Source organism: Athalia rosae, chromosome 5, assembly GCF_917208135.1.
Source record: "Athalia rosae chromosome 5, iyAthRosa1.1, whole genome shotgun sequence".
Classification (NCBI taxonomy): domain Eukaryota; kingdom Metazoa; phylum Arthropoda; class Insecta; order Hymenoptera; family Athaliidae; genus Athalia; species Athalia rosae.
In genome coordinates, this window is record NC_064030.1 from 17,488,770 (window position 1) to 17,506,213 (window position 17,444).

General features: G+C 52.5%; 2 protein-coding genes across 10 annotated transcripts in view; both read right to left on the bottom strand.

Moving 5' to 3' along the window:
• Positions 1-14,280, bottom strand: part of LOC105687412 (E3 ubiquitin-protein ligase Rnf220-like) — a 57,753-nt gene extending 43,473 nt beyond the window's left edge. For 2 of the 9 annotated variants that reach the window (XM_048654979.1, XM_048654974.1), the window contains exons 1-3: positions 13,497-13,840; positions 13,022-13,135; positions 11,177-11,717 (exon numbers count right to left, since the gene is read on the bottom strand). In XM_048654979.1, the coding sequence (XP_048510936.1) occupies positions 11,177-11,717; positions 13,022-13,135 (655 nt within the window). In that variant the 5' untranslated portion in view covers positions 13,497-13,840. Of the gene's footprint in view, positions 1-11,176; positions 11,718-13,021; positions 13,136-13,496; positions 13,841-13,865; positions 14,063-14,146 lie in introns of those variants that run through there. The other 7 variants (XM_048654975.1, XM_020853137.2, XM_048654978.1 and 4 more) reach the window with 7 other exon arrangements.
• Positions 14,281-14,472: 192 nt separating this feature from the next.
• Positions 14,473-16,967, bottom strand: LOC105687411 (zinc finger protein 543-like). Its single transcript, XM_012403061.3, has 3 exons — positions 16,740-16,967; positions 16,531-16,677; positions 14,473-16,465 (listed from the first exon to the last, which is right to left on the bottom strand). The coding sequence occupies exons 1-3, from the start codon at positions 16,872-16,874 to the stop codon at positions 14,735-14,737; spliced, it is 2,013 nt and encodes a 670-aa protein (XP_012258484.2). The 5' UTR covers positions 16,875-16,967; the 3' UTR covers positions 14,473-14,734.
• Between the last annotated feature and the right edge of the window lie 477 nt (positions 16,968-17,444).

A 17,444-nucleotide genomic window follows, 5' to 3' on the forward strand; every position in this document is an offset into this window, starting at 1 on the left:
CCCCTCCCCGCTGCCCCCCCCCCCCCCCCCCCGGCTACTTCTCCGGTTTCCGTTTTTCGGGAATCGCCGCTTCCCCGCGTACGCAAGAGATAATACGCGAAATTTTCTCACACGACGCGATTCAACGACTGACTTTCCGACGATCCCCCCCCGCCCCCGATTTTTCTTCCTCCTTTTAGCCGAACTCCGGCGGGCGTCCTCCTCTCGGACCCCTCCGTGGTAATCCGAGGTACGAGCGCTTTCGTGTTCACGGGGGCACGGGATACGGGGGACGGCGAGTAAACGTTAAGGAAAGGCCTCGATGCGCCGGAGAGGGAAGAGAAAAATCCCCGGTGAGAGTGGCTTGGATTGCATCGAGTTAGCCGCATCGATACTCAGCGTGAGATTCTGCCATCCTACACCGAGCGAGCTGAATTTACGGGTCAAACGCTCCTCGCTCCTCGCTCCACTCCTCCTCCCCCTCCCCCCGTTTGCCCCTCCGTCTTTTCTCCCCCCTCGAAAAATTCGTAGGAATTTGCGGTGGAATTCGAGACGTCTCGTAGTCTCGGGCGCAGGGATAACCAGCTGACGGGCGCTGAAAATTTTCGACGCAGAATTTCGCTGCGAGAGAAAAAGGATCGCGGGGCGAATCGATCGCGATCGTAGGCGGAAGAAGAATGGGACGATCGATTCCCCGGGGAGATCGGAGAACTTCTTCGACGATCGTCGCAGAAGAAACGGGGGGGCGTTCGAACGTTTTTTTTGTCGTTATTAGCGAGGTGTAACGGAGCGTCGTCGGCTAGGGACGATCGGAGTTTCTCAGGCCGTTCATGTTTCACGGTGGTTGATATTTCATACAGAGTAGCGCCCGTCGCCTCCGAGTATTGTTCGCGCGCTATCGGTCGGGTACCCTTGAATATCGAGTGCGGTTTGGCGGTCCTATGGGCGTCGTGAATTTGCAAAGATCCCGTAAGGCTTCCCCCGCCGCAGGGAGCGCGGCGGAGGCCACGCATCGCCCCGCTCCGGTGCAACCCGATACGCTGCGCATGGTTTCCGAAGCAAACGCGACGATCGCGGCCGCACCGCACCCGGTGACACCGACGGTCCCTCCGTCGGTCCTTCGAGGGGCGACCCCGCGCCGTCCCGGCGAAAGTGAGAGGCGGCGAAGGTCAAGCGGAGGAGCAGAAGTAGGAGGAGGAGGAGGAGATCGAATTGACGAAATTAATTGGGACTCGGAGGACGAGCGTCGAGGAGACGCGAAGAGCATCGGGAGCGAAACGGTCGGCGGATTCCTCGAGCAGCGGCGACGGAACAACAACCGAAACTGCAACGTGTTCCAGTTTCGCTAAGCGGGCACCGAGAATGAATGTCTTCATTGTTCCTCCGTGAGAACATCTGCGGAGTCGCGTGCCTCCGCGTGCATTCGAGGCAATTAAATAAGCGATACGATCTTTGGTGCATGCACTGCGTTTAATCAGTTTACAAAATTGGACACGCCCGCTGGCGGACGTTCGCGGATGCCCCGCAGCGGAGCGAACACCGAGGAGAGAATTAAGATCGGACAAATTTATCGCTCGGTGCGATTAACCGGACTGGAAATCCACGTTCCATCCCCCCACCCCACCCCTCCCCTCCCCTCCCTCCCTCCCGCCGCAGGTATGACGACATTAGCATTCCTTGATAACTCGGATCTACCTTCCACATATTACCATATCTACCTACGTAGGATTTATGGTTCTAGGAATACGAGAGAGGAGCCGATACGGAGAAGGAGTAGAAACGGAGGATATCGCGGGGGGGAGGGGAGGAGAGCGAACGGGAGCTCTATCAGGATTATTCCATCGAGTCATTGGGAATTATGCTACTTACGGGATTACAATGGGTATTACATTCGAGCCCTCAACCCACCCCGCGCTCGTATCGCGATGTTCTCTTTTACGCGATCCCCGCGATAAGCCGACCGGGACATCGAACTCCGATTCCCCCTCCCCCCCCCCCCCCCCCCGTCCTTCTTCTCGTCCGCGAGGTCCTCCGAGGTGCGCGTCGCCGGAACAGAAGTAAGTGAAAAACGAAATGAAAAGAAAAATCCCGGCACCCGAAACTGCCCAAATCTCGTCACCCTCCGAGGAATTTTTATCCCGCGCGCGAATTTTTACGCCTAACGAGGAACGGCCCGTTTCGCGGGGACGACGAGGGGTCGCTCCTCGATGCCGGGGATGTTTTCCTCGTAATTAATTCGGCGGGGTGATTCCTCTCCCGGAGACGAGGAGGCGCGACGTTTATTTCTCCCGTATACGTGGGGCGTAGGATTTTTTTTCCACGAGAGGATCGGTGAATCGTAAAACGGACGGTGGGATTCTTCTTCCGGGCATCGACGAGGTCCGGTTTCTATATTCAAAAGACGTTTCCCTATCCCCTCCCCCCCCCCCTCCCCCCCACCCCCTCGAATAGCGAAAGTAATTTAAACGTGTATTTTATAATCCCCAGGGACGTGATAAACGATCGGGTCTTGATAGAAAGCGCGGAGGCAGCCGGCGCGCAGCAGTCGCTCGCTCGCTCGCTTCGAGTAAAATATATACGCCGCCTTTAATTACGAAGAGATTTTCAACGAGATCGTCCGCAGTGGCTGTCGGTTGGCGTTACTCGGCACACGCAGTGCAAAACGGGTGTGTTTCTCGACGTCGGTTCGTTTCGCGTCGTTGGCGAAAGCGAGAGAAAATCGGAGGTAAAGAGGGTATTTCGGGTCCCCGAGATGCATAATTCATGGGGTGTGAGGAGACGCGATATGATCCAATATGTGTCCCTCCCTCCCTCCCCCCCTCCCCCCGGGCGCCTCCCCTTCCGCGGGTAGGAAAATCCCGGCGCAGACTTTCCGTTCGCTAAGCCGGTGAAAATTGGCGTTCGAATTCTCCCGTAATTCAGGACGAGTTCGCCAACCCGTGCGGGACCCCGCGGTGTAAAAGGTGCGCGTTCGAGGGCCATTCTCTCGACGACGATGCAAATATTATCCTCAGCGACGTCCGTTTTGTCAAAGGGGGGGCTTTTTTTGAGATAATAAAAGAAGCGGGGGGCAACGGGGAGGGAGGTGGGGGAGGTGGGGGAGGAGGTGAGGGAGCGACCGCAGTTGGTCGCGGTACCCGCTGCACTTTTCTGCCGCTGTAGCGCAATCCGGTGATCTTAAATTTACATTTCAACGACAGATTCGCGTCTTTGCGGAGTGTGGAGCACAATGTAACGCGGTGAGTAATATATTACGATACCGCCGCAGGGGCCCGGCGGAGGTGTATACGCGAGTATTTTATATTTATACGGGAGGTAGGTAGAGCGTGTGCGCCGGGTGGACCGACTTCCCATAAGAGGAGGTGCGCTCCGGACTTTCAAACGAGGGGCCCCCTCGCGCCCCCCTCGCGCCCCTTCCTCGAGAGCCCGCGGGAGAGACGGATAGTGAGTAGCGTCGTGCAAAACTTCTGGAATAAGCCGAACCGATCCGAGCCGACCGGAGGTATTAACACACAATGAGATAGTTTTGTTTGTACAATCGCTCGCTCGTTCGTTCGCTCGCTTATTCGCCGCTACATCGGTTCCGACTACCGCGCTACCGCCCTGCCGCCGCCACCGCTTCTGCCACCGCTTCTGGAGTCCGCGCGCAAGCCGTGCGAACACGACCGCAAACGACACGCCGTACCCTCGTACCCTCCGCCTGCACCGACCGGGTGATACCGCAATTCGAGGAAAACGTCGCCGATACGCCCGCGCCCGATGTCCCCCGACGGCGGTCCCGAATCCCGCGCTTACTACTACGACGTCGCGCCAATTTTGACGGAGCGACCCGACGACCCCTGACCTCGCCGAGGGCGGACGCGGCCCGACGGAAACCGAAGCGGGACGCGACGCGAACCGACGGAGTCGAAGACGGGCGGAGGCGGCCTCGGGGCCCGTCGAGATCCGATCCGGACATTCGAACCACCGTTTAGAGGCACCGAGGGGCCCGAAAGGGGCTCGGAACGCGCGACGGTCCCGCGGCGATTCGCGCCCCGGACCTTCGGGGGCCCCCATTGTCCCGGGACGCTTTGATAAATTATCGAATAATTGTCAAGGGCGATAAAACGAAATTTGCGCGCGCTCGCTCGTCGCAAAGGCGAATCCCGCGTGCGACGCATTGTCGGAGGAGCGAGTCGGGGAGAAGGGCGATCGCCTCCGGGACGGAAAACCGACGGCGACCGGGTTAATACGGCGAGATGGTTTTCGAGGACCCGTCTCGAAGCGGACGACGCCACTGCGGGCCCGCTGGCTCACCGCTTAAGAAGCGAGAAACCAGATGGGACTCGCCGAGGCAGTGGGTTGGGTTACCCGCTGCGTACGGTAGATACTCGAGCGGCTAGCTACGTCTCTTTTGTCGCGGACTTGTACGGGATATGACTTGGCAAACTGCAGCGCGTGCACGGTTCGCTTTCGCGAGCGATAACGCGGAGTATTCGCTCGGCGAACAATGCCCAATTACGGAAAATGCGAGACTCGGTTTTCGAAAAGTGCTCGGCGACGTGAACTCCACTGATCTGACGATTCTCGGCGTCCGAAAAATTTCGCCTTTTGACGCGAAAAGAAATGTCACAGAGGGGAACAACGAGTATCGGTAATTTTCGGACGGACACGTTCGACGAACGGATCGACCCACCCGTTAATTTTCCCACACCGCTACCCTCTGCCGCGTTTTTATTCTCTTATCGCTTTATTTCCTTCTCTTGAACGCTTCGCGAGCAGGCGCTAAACTCTTCAATCAGCGATTCAATTTATACTGCGAAACGTAACGGCGGGCAGAGTGTATTTATTTATTTTTTTTCAGCGAAATCGTGACCAGTAGCGAAACGGTCAGAGCGAGAAGATTAAAAATCCTCTAATTACTTAATCGGGTTAACTGCGGGGCGGCGGGGCGATAGCCGGGAAAGCGAAGGGCAGGACGAGGCCGTCCCTCGCTTTGATTCGGAACGCGGCGTGTCGGGCGATGGGGTAAGAGGAGCAAGGTATCCCGAATATCTCCCAACGTTTGTACATCTCTGTAAATATAGTCGGGCGGCGGCGACGCGCTCCCGAGGTAGAGAAATAGAAAAATCCGAAGCTAATATTACGCCGAACCCCCGCGACAAGACCGGGGGGAAACGAGATAAAGGGCAGACAGTGACAAACACCTTCGGACGGTTGTGATTTCAGTTAATTGTCGTCGGGGCCATTTCTCACTCCTCGAACCCCAGTGCAGCATGGTAATCGAGCCTGCGGTGTTGTAAATATCTCGATAGGCGCCGTTGTTGCGACGCGGTTCGGTAAAAGGGCTAAGGGAATCCGGGCTCCGTCCGTTTTGTTTTTAGGTTTCGTTGCGTCGAGTCGGGGCGGAGGGCGGAAATCCTCCGCGACGCCTCGTCATCCGTCACACGCCGTTTCCGCGGGGCGAATTTTCCGCGAAAAACGAACGTACCCCTCGACACTTGCGGGCACGCGCCCTCCGCCCTCCGCCCTCGCCTACCGGCGCAGCGCCTTTCAACGGGATATTCGGCGATATTATTCTGGAATCGCGAAACTAACTCGGGAATAACTGGAGCGATTGTGGCGCGTCCCTTTGAAAAATGATTTATCCCCCGGCGGCGTGAATCGGAGACAATCGCCTAATCGGCAAACTGAACGGCTACCGCGAGCGACGAGAGGCAATCTTTCCTCGCCCTCCCTCGTTTCCCTCGCTCGGGATATCCCTTTCGACACCCTCGCCCCCCCTCGCCACCTCGTCCCCCCCTCTATCTCCCCATTCATCTCTCTCTCCTTCTGTTTTCCGCAGGCTTCCGTTCCATTCCATTCCATTCAACGGGGAGTCGTATAACCCGGACTGCGGTGGAAACCGCGGCTGCCAGTAGTCGGCTACGAGGGGAGTAAACGAAGCAATCTTATTTTGAGCCTCTAATAATACCTTCTTCACCACGGTCCGCGCGCGCGCTGGCATTTTTATGGCTGATCGCCCCGTATATTTATACATGTATGGCTGTTATATCACGTCGCTGCGTGCCAAACAAACGAGAAAAACGACCGGGCGAACGCTGCGTAGATAGCGGAACGTCAAACAAACAGGGAAACGATTCCCGGAAGAGCGCGTACACGGGCGTACAATAACCGTTCGAGGTGCGGGACGCGTGACGGACCTCGAGGACCGGGTCCTCCGTCGAGGGCGAAAATTAGTCCGTCGCCCGTCGCCCGTCGCCCGCTCCTCGAGGACCTCGAGGACCTCGTTCGTGCCCTTTTTACCCTCGGTGGCGAGCGGCGGCGACGACGAAAGTAGGTGCTTCGCTCGAAGCGCGGCGACGATTTTCTCGGACTTTGCCGAGCCGCCGGCGGCGGCGGCGGTCCGACCCCGAAGATTTACGCGACGTTAAGCGTCGGAGGTGCCCCTCGTCCGAGCCCAGCGCGGGACAATATCGCGTAACTCATTCTAATGACGGGGCTCACGGTCCTCTCTCTGATTTAAGGGCCGCGCGACGCGTTTCGCGACGGGGTCAGGGGTGGAATGAGATGTCGGCGCGCGGGATTTGGACCGCGGAATTGACGCTTATTCTCCTCCTCCTCCTCCTCCTTACCCCTCGCCAATTTTTCGTCGAAATGAAACGACGGCGGCGACGACGACGACGAGGTTGAGCGTTTGACGAGCGCGTGTCGACTCCTTTCGCAGCGTACCGCGCGAACGGCGGATAACCGACGTTGCCTGCGGTACAAATTCGTGACCGCAGAATGCCGCGCAACCCGCGGCTACTTCACCGTCCGTCTGGTGCTGTAGCGTCGACTCTCCTCGACTCTCGGGCCCCCTCCTGACGCTGACAGTTCAATCCGAACTTTGCTGTTTTGTGGTCAGAAATATTAGCCGCCAAGCCACAGGCTAGGAACAGGTGTGCCCGCCTCGTCTACATTCCGCGTCGCGGTCGCGGGTAACAACGCTCGAAAATTTCGTTGTCCGCGAGGCGGACCGGATTTACTTCAGCCGCGTACGCGCCGACGACTGGAATTTTTGGTACAAGGTGCGTCGAAAAGGGGGAAATTTCGACAGCCAAAGATCGCGAATATGACGAGACGGCTTCCGCGAAGCAGATTCGCCGTCCGGTGTCAATAAATGGAGCTTTGGGGCTTTGGAACGAATTCTCACGGCGCTAATGGCCACACACGGGCTACAGGGCTAGCCTGACGTTTGATTGGAGAGGAAACCGGAGAGAGATATATTAATATGCGAGCTGGATAACACCGCGGCAGTCGGCGCCCCTCTCCCTCTCGCCCTCTCTCTCTTTCTACGTCCCTCGAATACCGTCGACTAGCCATTTGCTGATTTCCGTCACGAATTTGAAGCCTCGTGCGTCTCGCGCGTCGTTCAATTCTGTCCAAAAGCACCGGGACGCGGCCGTACGCCCGGGCCATTCCGGGATTCTACGCTCCGAAAGGAGATAAAACGGTCGCGCCTGACGAATCCTTGCGCGACTCGATTCGAAAATATTCCCGTAGCCACCGGGGGGGGTGACTCGGGCGTAGGATCGTCGCCTGCGGTGTCCTTCGTCGGTTGGGGGGGGGGTTTCGGGGGGTCCTCCGGACCGCGTTACGCTATCGCGCGGATCGGAGGTCCGCCGTTCGAAGTCCGAGGAAAATATCTTGAGGAGGACCGAGGGCTCCTCCCTTCGGAGTGAGCGGCGTCGTCACCACGCCCTCCCGAGAAGTCCGAGCTTCGAGGAGAATATTCGTCTAGGAGGCGGAGCTTGGATGGTTCTATTTCTAGCGGTAAACACGCCGTGGAACGTCTTTGGGCGTCGCGGCGCCCGGTGTAACGGACTCGCCACGTCGACGTCGGGCTACGTACGACTCGCGGTAGCGATAGCTCCGCGAGACTCCGCCTATGTCCCGGCGACGATTTTCTCTCACTTTTTTTTTTATTTTACGACCCGCAATAAAAATATTACCGAGGATATACGAGGGAACTCGGCGGATAGGTACCCACTTACGACTCGATGCAGCGCTCGCAGCGTTTCAACCCCGATGCAACGCGGTAGAGGAAATAAGGAGCGTGAGGCAGCCCGACGCTTTTCATATTTCTCCGTTGCGGAATAGCGAAATATTCGGGCCACGTATCCCAAGCGTTTGACGAAACGGACGACGACGTCGGGCGACGCGGACCGTTCGACGAGCGATCGCGAAGCGTCGAACGGTTCGGCGGCGGGGAGCCGCGTTGACGTCGGGCGACGGAGCGGAAGCGCGGAAAAATGCTCGTTAAAATATCGCGTCGACATACCGCGGAGGACGCGATGCAACGCCCGACTATCCGCGTGCTGCGGGGTGGCGGCGGGGCGCTCTCCGACTGCGGGACGTACGCACGGATCGGTGAATATTTTCGAACGACGTGTAGCGGTACGCGCGCGTGGCCACCACAACCACCGAACGATGGAACGATGGATGGAACGACCAAACGGCGAACGCGAATAAATATAACGGGCGAAATAGAGGAAAATAACGAACGGCGAAAGCTTTCGAAGAATCGAACGATTATTCGGAAGTACGGGCGCTGCACGTCGCGCGAATATCCGTTCCAGCTGGGGCGACTGCGGCCGGACCTCGAGGGCGGGCGGGCCGGCCGATCGGCGCCCGGTGAAAAAAACGGCGTTACCGTCGCGAAACGAAACGGCACGGCGATGCACGCGTCGCCGTTCCGAGCCCAAGTTAACAATAAGCACGTATGGAGAGCGGCCGCCCCCGGAACGTAGCGTAAAATCGCTTAGTCCTCATTGATATTCTTAGAGCGCACCAACTGCGGCCTGGATTTACTGGCACGTCGTACAAATTATTTAGTAATCAAATTTTCCGCCCGCTCTCCAGTCTCATTCTCCTCCCTTTTTACCCCGCTCGTTCCGCTCACCCTCGGTGGCGGCGGGCGCGAACGGGTGGACGAGGAGGGCTGCGGAATAACAACCACTTTTACGATGATTTCTCTATTTTACGACAGCGGCGTGAGAAACCGTTTAGCCACCCCGTTGTCGGGGGGGGTGGTGTACCCGCGCCCCCGTTATACCTATACAGCGACACCGTTTTACCGAGCGTTGAATATTCCCCGCCCGTTACTCCTTTTTCATTTCGTTCTTCGCTCGTATTACCCGTGCGGAGAGACCGAGAGCGCTACGTCGTATAACAATCGCCGTGAACGGCAACATCTTGTCGGCTTTCCCGCTAACATAATAATCGTCACCGCTAATTAATCGTTTTTTCGGATTTTTATCCTTCCCCCGCCCCCGGTAACACGGTGCAATCCTAGGGGGGGAAGATGCGAGATTTCGGGACGATTGATCTTCGACCGGAGAGACGGTAGGAAAACAGCATACCACCCCCCTTCGCCCCCCCCCCCCGGATCGAGATGTACTCGAGTATAACGGGCGAGTCAATGGGGTCGAAAAGTCGACGGACTGCAACGTGGGCGACGCGGCGTTATTACACCGCAGTGCGGGGTGATAAACAGAATTCAAATATGAAATACATCGAGCGTATGAAATTTTTAAAAAGACGAATCAGAATTGAAATGTTTGGCAAAGCCGGTCGGTGGGGTTGCGGCGGTGGTGCGGGAGCGAAACGATACGTAGAAACATTTCAAAGCCCTTTTGAATATTTTGAAACGAGTTTATTCGAGTTATCAATTTCCTGGCAAATATCAACGCTTCCGCTACTTCGCGTTGCGCTTTCTCTACCGTACACGCTGTGTGCGCGTCACGCCGCGTCCACGGTATACCGTGTACACATGGGTATCCCGTGCGTTCGAATATCAGTATCGAATTTCAAACAAACCTACCTCTACACACCTACGGACATGTCACACGGTGTGCCCCGTCGAATATACTTAGGGGAGAGCGGGGATGATCGGAACACCGGGTAAATTGGACCACTCCGCAGGAAGTGCATCGCTGGCCCTGCATACTTTCGTGCGTACGTGGAATATAATAATTCGCTCCGATCGTCCCTAATTTTGTCACCCGGTGCGCGAAAGCGCGCGGTTTCTCGCGAGAAAAATCGGTGACAAAATTGGAATTTTTTTTTTTCAACAACGCAGACAAAACGAATTCGATTCGAAGTTTTTCGAAACAATTTCCACCTTAACGCGGATCGCGAACACACAAGGTACGCGCGCGCGGCGTACCGAACTTTATAGTTTTTTTTTCGTTTTTTTCTTTTTATCCACGGGACAATCAAAGCAAAATTAGTTTACAGCAGGGGAAAAAAAATTAGCGCTAAAAAGCGGAATATGTGGCGCGCGGGGCACGTCGACCGTGCGGTCGGCGCGGAAGAGTAGTAGCGTTAATTTTTTTCTATCTCTTTTTATTTTAACGCGGGTGCGAAGCACTTTTTTCCCCTATTTTTTTTTCTTTTAGTCGTGCCTTTTTCGCGAGGAATTAAAAAGGGGTATTCCGTAGAGCGAGGATCGCCGGAGTCGAGATAAATGAGGCTTGATCTTTCGGTAATTAAGATGAGCCGAAAAATAAACAGGGCGTTTTATCCCGTTTGCTATCATCTCCCCCGCTACTTATACCGACGTCGCAGCTGTGGGGCGTCGCGGCGTCCAAATAAACGACTGGATAGATTTAAAAGCAAAACTTACAGCCCTGCCGTATCGTTCCCGCCTGCAGTGCGACGCTGCACGCGTCTACTCCGATCCGTTTGTTGTTGGACAACGGTTACATTGTTTGAAAGTTTAAACGACCTCACCCCCGACCCTCTCCAAAAGTGAGGACACTCTCCTTATCGACTTCGGAGTTCTCCGGGTGAAAAAAGGGCTCCCCTCGCTTCGGGTTCTGTATTAAAAAAACCTCCAGCGAGGCAAGCTCACGCGGGTCCAGTATCGTTTCGCACGCGTACGAAAGTGACTGTGAGACGCGTCGATCCGTACAATAAAAATGCAGCAAATTTTTACGGATTCAAAAACCCGGGTTGGAAAATTCATTTCCCCCCGTGATCGGCAAAAAACAATCGGAGCAAACCGCTCTTTAAAATTCTCCGTTCACATGTTACACACACATTTTATGGCAAGGAAAAAAAGTACTGGCGATATCGGAAATAAAATGACAACTTATTCGCGTCTTTTCCGAACAAACTTTGTTCGAGACGCGACAGAGAGAGAGAGAGAGAGAAAAAAAAAAGTGAAACTCACGTCTGTAGGGCCTGCCCTCCTCCGGCGTCGATCTCTCGGTGTTCTCCGAACCGGGGGTCGCGTTCGCCTCCCTGTCCTCGTCGTCGGGCGTCGTTCCCCGATTCATCCCCTGTCCGGTGCCACTTCCTGGCGGCGATCTGCTGGCCGAGCCCGCCGGACTTTGCGGGGCGACTTCGCCGACACCGACGGCGGAAACGTTGCCGCCTCCGCCGGCGCCTCCTCCCCCGCCGCCCCCGACACCACCGGAGGGCAACGTCGGCGAGAACATGTTCGACATACCTGACAGCGATCCGATCGACGCCAAACCAGACGACACGGTTGTATTGCCGGTTTCAACTTTCAAACATTTACTCGGCGGCGCGAACGCCGACGGTCCCAGGGGGCGGAAGGCACCGAACGGCGACCTCGGATCCAATGGGTGAAGAAACTGCGGCGGAAGATGCAGCATGTGATGCAAACCGTAACCCAGTGAAGCTGCGGTGCTAAAGGGTACCTGGAGTTCCTTGGAATCTGAAACCTTCGATTCGAAAAACGAACCCCACTGTTCATTGCCACCCACAACCTTTCTCAGTATGTGATTTCTCTTGACATCGCAGCGATGAAACTACCACCGTGCGAACGATCTCGTTCGAATCGCGTCGTTTCTCGCAAGCGACGAGTTTGATTTTCCCCGAGCTTCGAACGAGGGGATTCGTCGCCCCGGTGGTGTTCATCGTTTTTATCTTACAGTCGTTACGTTTACTACAATTATTCGCAAGGAGGCATCGTAGCTGAGGAGGTTTGAAAACTTTCCTCCAAATCCATTCGGGGGGTTCGTACAAAGCGATCGACCGTTACGGAGCATTACTGGAAATTTGATTTATTTTTTTCCACCAGATTCACCACAATCGCATTTACGATATACGCGAGACACTTTTCATCGTTAAATAGATCACACTGATTCACACCACTTTTTCGGAGCCGTATGAAATAGAATTTTACTTCGTCTCGGTAACAGTGGATCGTTAATCGTGCGACTTTTGAAGAATCGGAAACTGCAGGCGCAGAGAATTCAATTATACTCTTGACCTTCGAACTAATCGAAACTGGCTCAATATCTGAGCAAACTTCCGATTCCTCCTCGTGTTATTTCGTTTCAAATGTATCGTTGAACAGAAAAATTCACACACCAAAAGCAACTACTTATACAGGGGAGGTAGGTACAAGCATCGCATCGCACTCGCATTCGTTATCTACGGCTCACCAACAATGCAATAGAAATTATCGTTCGATTAATGACGAGGATTGTGGAACTGTAAAATTCGATCCAAATGGCAAACGACGTGTTCAAAAACCGTGATATCACTAACAGCGCATTCAAATGGTTAAAACACGACGACTGGGCCGGCTGCGTACAGCGGTAGGGTCGCCCGAAGGTCTCAACTTGTAAACATAAACAGATACGGCGGTCGGTCTACGACCGGCTTATTGTGAGACGCATTAACTTGTTACTTCACGTTTTCAGTTAGTCGTCCAACAGCTACTGTTAGATTTTCACGGTGTTTGCATACCGTGACTTTGATAAAACGTGCGAGCGAAGGAAAAAGCGCATAGGATTCGAAAGCGTTGTCGAATAGATGGGTGCGAGTGTGTGGAGAAAAAGAAAATGGGCAAGACCGCAAGTGCATAGCGAGTGAATTCGTGCTACGATTAGTATATATGTAGAATTACGACACATAGCTCAAGAATTTACACGTGAGTGGTGAAAATTAATTGTAGCGGTGCATTTTCTACGAGAGCGAGAAGCGAATCTTGCTCAGCTAGACTAGAGCTAATTAGGTGAGAGGTTTAGGGAATACCACTAACTTGTGGATTGAAGGGTCTTTGCATTCTCAGAGCCTCTGGGAGGCCCCCGCCTTGCGAAAAAACGACCAAGGAAGGCGGTGTGAGATGGTTCGGCACGTAAGCAGAATTCTCCATCTAAAAAAGGAGGCACGCGCTTAATTAACGACGAATACTTCGAGTTATCCGAGAAGTTCGCGCGCTATCGGATGCTGCCTGAATACATCCGGATCAACGGCAATACATCATTGGAACAAAATTGACAACGAGCTGCATTCCCGTTTCGAACGTTGACATTCCGTCAATTTTCATTTCGATTGTCCAAAATGGCAACAAACGAGGTGAAAATGATCCCCTCGAAGGGTTCGAAGGGATCGTCGATTTGAAATTTCGTTTCGAGTGATTCACCGTGACACGGATCTCGGATGATTTCAAACCGTCGAACGAGCGATAGCAAAGTTTCGTTTTTCACATAAGTAAATTAATGCGACGTATTAACCTTGACTGGATATTATCGAAATGATATTCGTGGAATAAATCACAACGGGTTAACACAGTTGTCACACAAGGTGAACGATAAACGGAGCACACGCGGCAGTAGACGTAGAACGACGGATCAAATCGTGGCGCCGCGGGAATAGCGCGCGCGCTTCTGAAGCGAACATAACCTCAACCGCTCTCCGGCTACCTTGGCTACGGTGTTGTCGGTAGTATCATGAGCCCTCCGCGGGTATTGGCCAGGTACGTATGGGAATGTAGGGTTATGTGTATATGTGTGTATGGGAAAGTGATAGAGGAGGTGATTGCGGCTACGATGAGCTACCTCGTGGCCATGCCAGTGCAGACTGATTCAAGTAAACGAACTTACCCAGGAGAAACGAAACGGCGGCTCCCTCCTGCCTCCTACGGCCTTTCGCGTGCGGGCTACGTGCGTGGGCAGGACATGGCGGTTGCCCCCACCGAATCAAATGCGCATGCGTTTCTAATGCGATGAGCCCCCGTCCACCAAGAGCGAACGAATACGGGTGGAAGTTTGTATCTTAAACTGCAGCGATGCCGCAAACTCTAAAGGGTAAAGCGTGGCGTCGTATTCTTCGTCGGAAGAAAGCAGGCAGATGTAAATTCAAAATGTCGCCATTAGGTACTTACGATAAAAGCGTACGTGCGATGCGGATTGTTGCGGATCGTGCCAGACCGGTAAAACTAATGGGGTGCAACGAATGCAGGTGTCAGATTTGAATTAGAAATTTTTTCTTCTCACCCCTAACACCCTCAAGCGTCACCATCTTGCGGAATGCTCTGGTAACTCTCGCGTGCATACCATTGGTGCATACCGACGCGACGCGTTGGCAATTGTTTTTCGAATTCAAATGTTATAAACAACTCATACCATCGCTGGATTCTCGATCTTTCCATTCATTCTTTACCAACAATTTGCACGAAAGTGTTGTGTTCTATATTTAAAAGTAATCATCGATTGTTATATCAAATATATTATATTGAAATATCGGTTTATTACAGTAAATAACATTAACGAAAAGCTTCGAAAGTAAATTGATCGGCGCATCCGGAATTTTGAACATCACTTCTCCATCGATCAGTGACGCCATGATCCTTAGCAGTGTAAGCGATTCATAATTATTTCTGTTACTTACAACTATTCATGCTCTTAATGGAATATCACACATTTGGTAGAAGCCACCAGGTACAAGATTTTGTTATAAAATCAACAGACAACTATTCCGTGTATTGAATCAAAGTGAACAAGGTATGAACATTTTCTTTATCAGATTTCACCACAGGAACAACCATTTGCGTACCATCTTGATCCAGTAGAACTTGTTCGAACAGTATAGTCTCAGTAGTATCGGCACTTGGATCTGTGGCGGTGGAATTCTCTTTCGGTTCATCTAATTGTAAGTTAAAATTTTCTTCCTGATTCTGATTTCTTTTTCTCCTGGCCCTCGGCCTATCGCTGTGAATATTTACGTGCCTTTTGAGGTCGTATCTGCCTACGAAACGAGCACCACAAACCTCACAACCGTAGGGTTTTCCCTTAGCGTGAGTCCACATGTGCCTTCTGAGGGCTGCGCTGAACGTGAACGCAATTCCACACACCGTACAGACGTACGGTTTTTCTCCGGTATGAAGGAGGCTGTGATCCTTCAGCGTCGACTTCTGGTTAAACTGCTTTCCACATACTTCGCAAGTGTAACTTCTCGGGTTCGAATGTATTCTCATGTGATTCAGTAGGTTACCTTGCTGAGAGAACGACTTGTTGCAAACGGTACATGGAAACGGTTTTTCTCCCGTATGGACCCTTAAATGTGTTGCTAGGGTTCGATTATTGAGGAATCTTTTTCCACAGATCGTACAAGGGTATTTGGGCAGATGAAGACCGTTCGGATCAAGATGAGTGATGAGGTGTCTCTTGTAGTTCCCTTTGTGATTGAATACTCTGCTACATTGATTACAGGCATAAGGTGAGCCGTTGATGTGACTCGATACGTGGGTTCCTAATTCACGTTTTGTCTCAAACCGCTGCCCACACTTTGGACAGCGATGACGAAAGAACTCTGGATGGCTAACCATGTGTCTTTTTAGGTACCTTCTGACGGAATAAGCCTTCCCACAAATGAAGCAAACATACGGCGATGGACCAGTGTGTACTTTGACGTGAGAACGAAGCTCTCGACGACTGTCGCAGTCCTTTTCGCAGACTGTGCAAAAAAAGGGGCCGGTCGCTGGAATGTGGTTGTCTACGATGTGATTCAGCGCACCGGTGAGTTCCTCATAATTTTGCATACATAGAGTGCATTGGTAGTGTGTCACATTATTGTTTGTTATCTCCTTGATTTTTATTACCGTGTCGTTCAAACTGCCTAAAATATTATCCTTCGGATCTACAAAATCGTCTGAGTCTTCGGCGTCGCTTTGAAAAAGATTTGGGAGGTCGATATTCGGTTTAGTACAGGCATTAATATCCGAATCTTCCCCGTCGACAATTTTTCCGGGATTAAAGGCGAGAGTCTTTGAATTAGATTGGTAAATCACCGAACATCCGTCATTGAGAGATCTCGACTCTGGAGAAGAATCATCGCAAGAATCTTCCCGATGCGCGTCATCTTCAAAGCTCATATGAACCCTATTTTCAGTCATTGAGTTTGAAGGTGTTTCAGAGGCTTCTGGTAAATCAACAGTAGCATGGTCAGATATTTCTGATTCAAGGAAGCCCTCAGTGTCAGGGTCTTCGTGGCCAGTCTCAGGACTCGGTGCTCGATATTCTTGAATATCCTCAGAAATGAGTTCGACTTGCTGCGGGTCCGGTTTAAAGACCATATCTTGGTCGTAGCTCTCATCCTCAACATTCTCATCTTCATAATCCTGAGTATTGTTCCAATCCTCAATTTTTACACCCGGCAGAAGCTGGGTATCGAACTGGGTATCATAACTAGGAGAGATCTGCGCCTGAAACAAAAAAATTGATCCTCACTACAAACTTTAAATATGTTAGCAACTCTCATGAAACTTACCTTCCTAATGGAACATTCGTCTATTCTGAAAAGTTTCCGCAATTTTTTTTCAGTGGCCTGAACTTGATTTTTAAAATCGTAAAAAGCATCAGTTCTGTAGGCACATTTTGCGCAGAGCTTTCCGGGTAGTCCATCGGATTTATCAATCTGAAAAGATTTAATGGTATAAAAGCAGACGAATCGAAAAATGTTTCAGCTAAAATACTAACCTGTATTTCAGCCAACTCTGCCAGTTTACCAGGTAGGTTTTTACTTCCAAGTTGTCCATCGTACATGGGCAATAGCATGCCATCGGCCCGCATACAGGCGCGGCATATATCCACACCGCTTTCCCTCAAGTTCATTGTTTTTGGAACTTTATTTGAACCTCGAGGTGTTCCAAAAGTTCGCCGTGTAATCTTCGGTTAAACGCGTCGCGTGTTTGATTGATACAGAAAATATAAAAAAAAATGTTTGCGCACCTTCGGTAGCGCAACTAACTCTCGCCTGTCAAATTCGACAGACGGTGCATAGGAATTGCTTTTACCCCTTGCACCGGTACCTCGCGTCATCTCGTACAGATGTTTCTCGGGTCCACCGATAGATAGAGTTAGAGACAAAGCTGCCGCGAGGACTCATGATATGATACCTCCGTCTCAAGCTTCAACCCCCAACGGAGTGCCACCCAAAACTCAGACGCGAGGGGTGGTTTTATCTCCCTCTGAAAATAAATAAATCCCTCGAAGGAAAAGTACGCTCATCGAAATATGTACAGTAGAAAAATCTCGCTCGGGGGTAATCGACGAACCTCCTTTTTCCCGGAAGAATTATTCTCCGGTAGTGATAGGAAGCGAAGGGGTTGAGATTCGTTCTCGAATGGAAAAGATTATACTTGTAGCTAAGATCGCGACTCGCCCGCAGAGGGCTTAGGTGCA

Excerpts from the sequence above, each read along its gene's own strand:
- LOC105687411 (XM_012403061.3), bottom strand. The coding sequence starts at position 16,874 with ATGAACTTGAGGGAAAGCGGTGTGGATATATGCCGCGCCTGTATGCGG. Across the intron at positions 16,678-16,739 it reads CAGAGTTGGCTGAAATACAG|ATTGATAAATCCGATGGACT; the intron begins GTTAGTATTTTA and ends AAATCTTTTCAG. Across the intron at positions 16,466-16,530 it reads ACGAATGTTCCATTAGGAAG|GCGCAGATCTCTCCTAGTTA; the intron begins GTAAGTTTCATG and ends TTTTTGTTTCAG.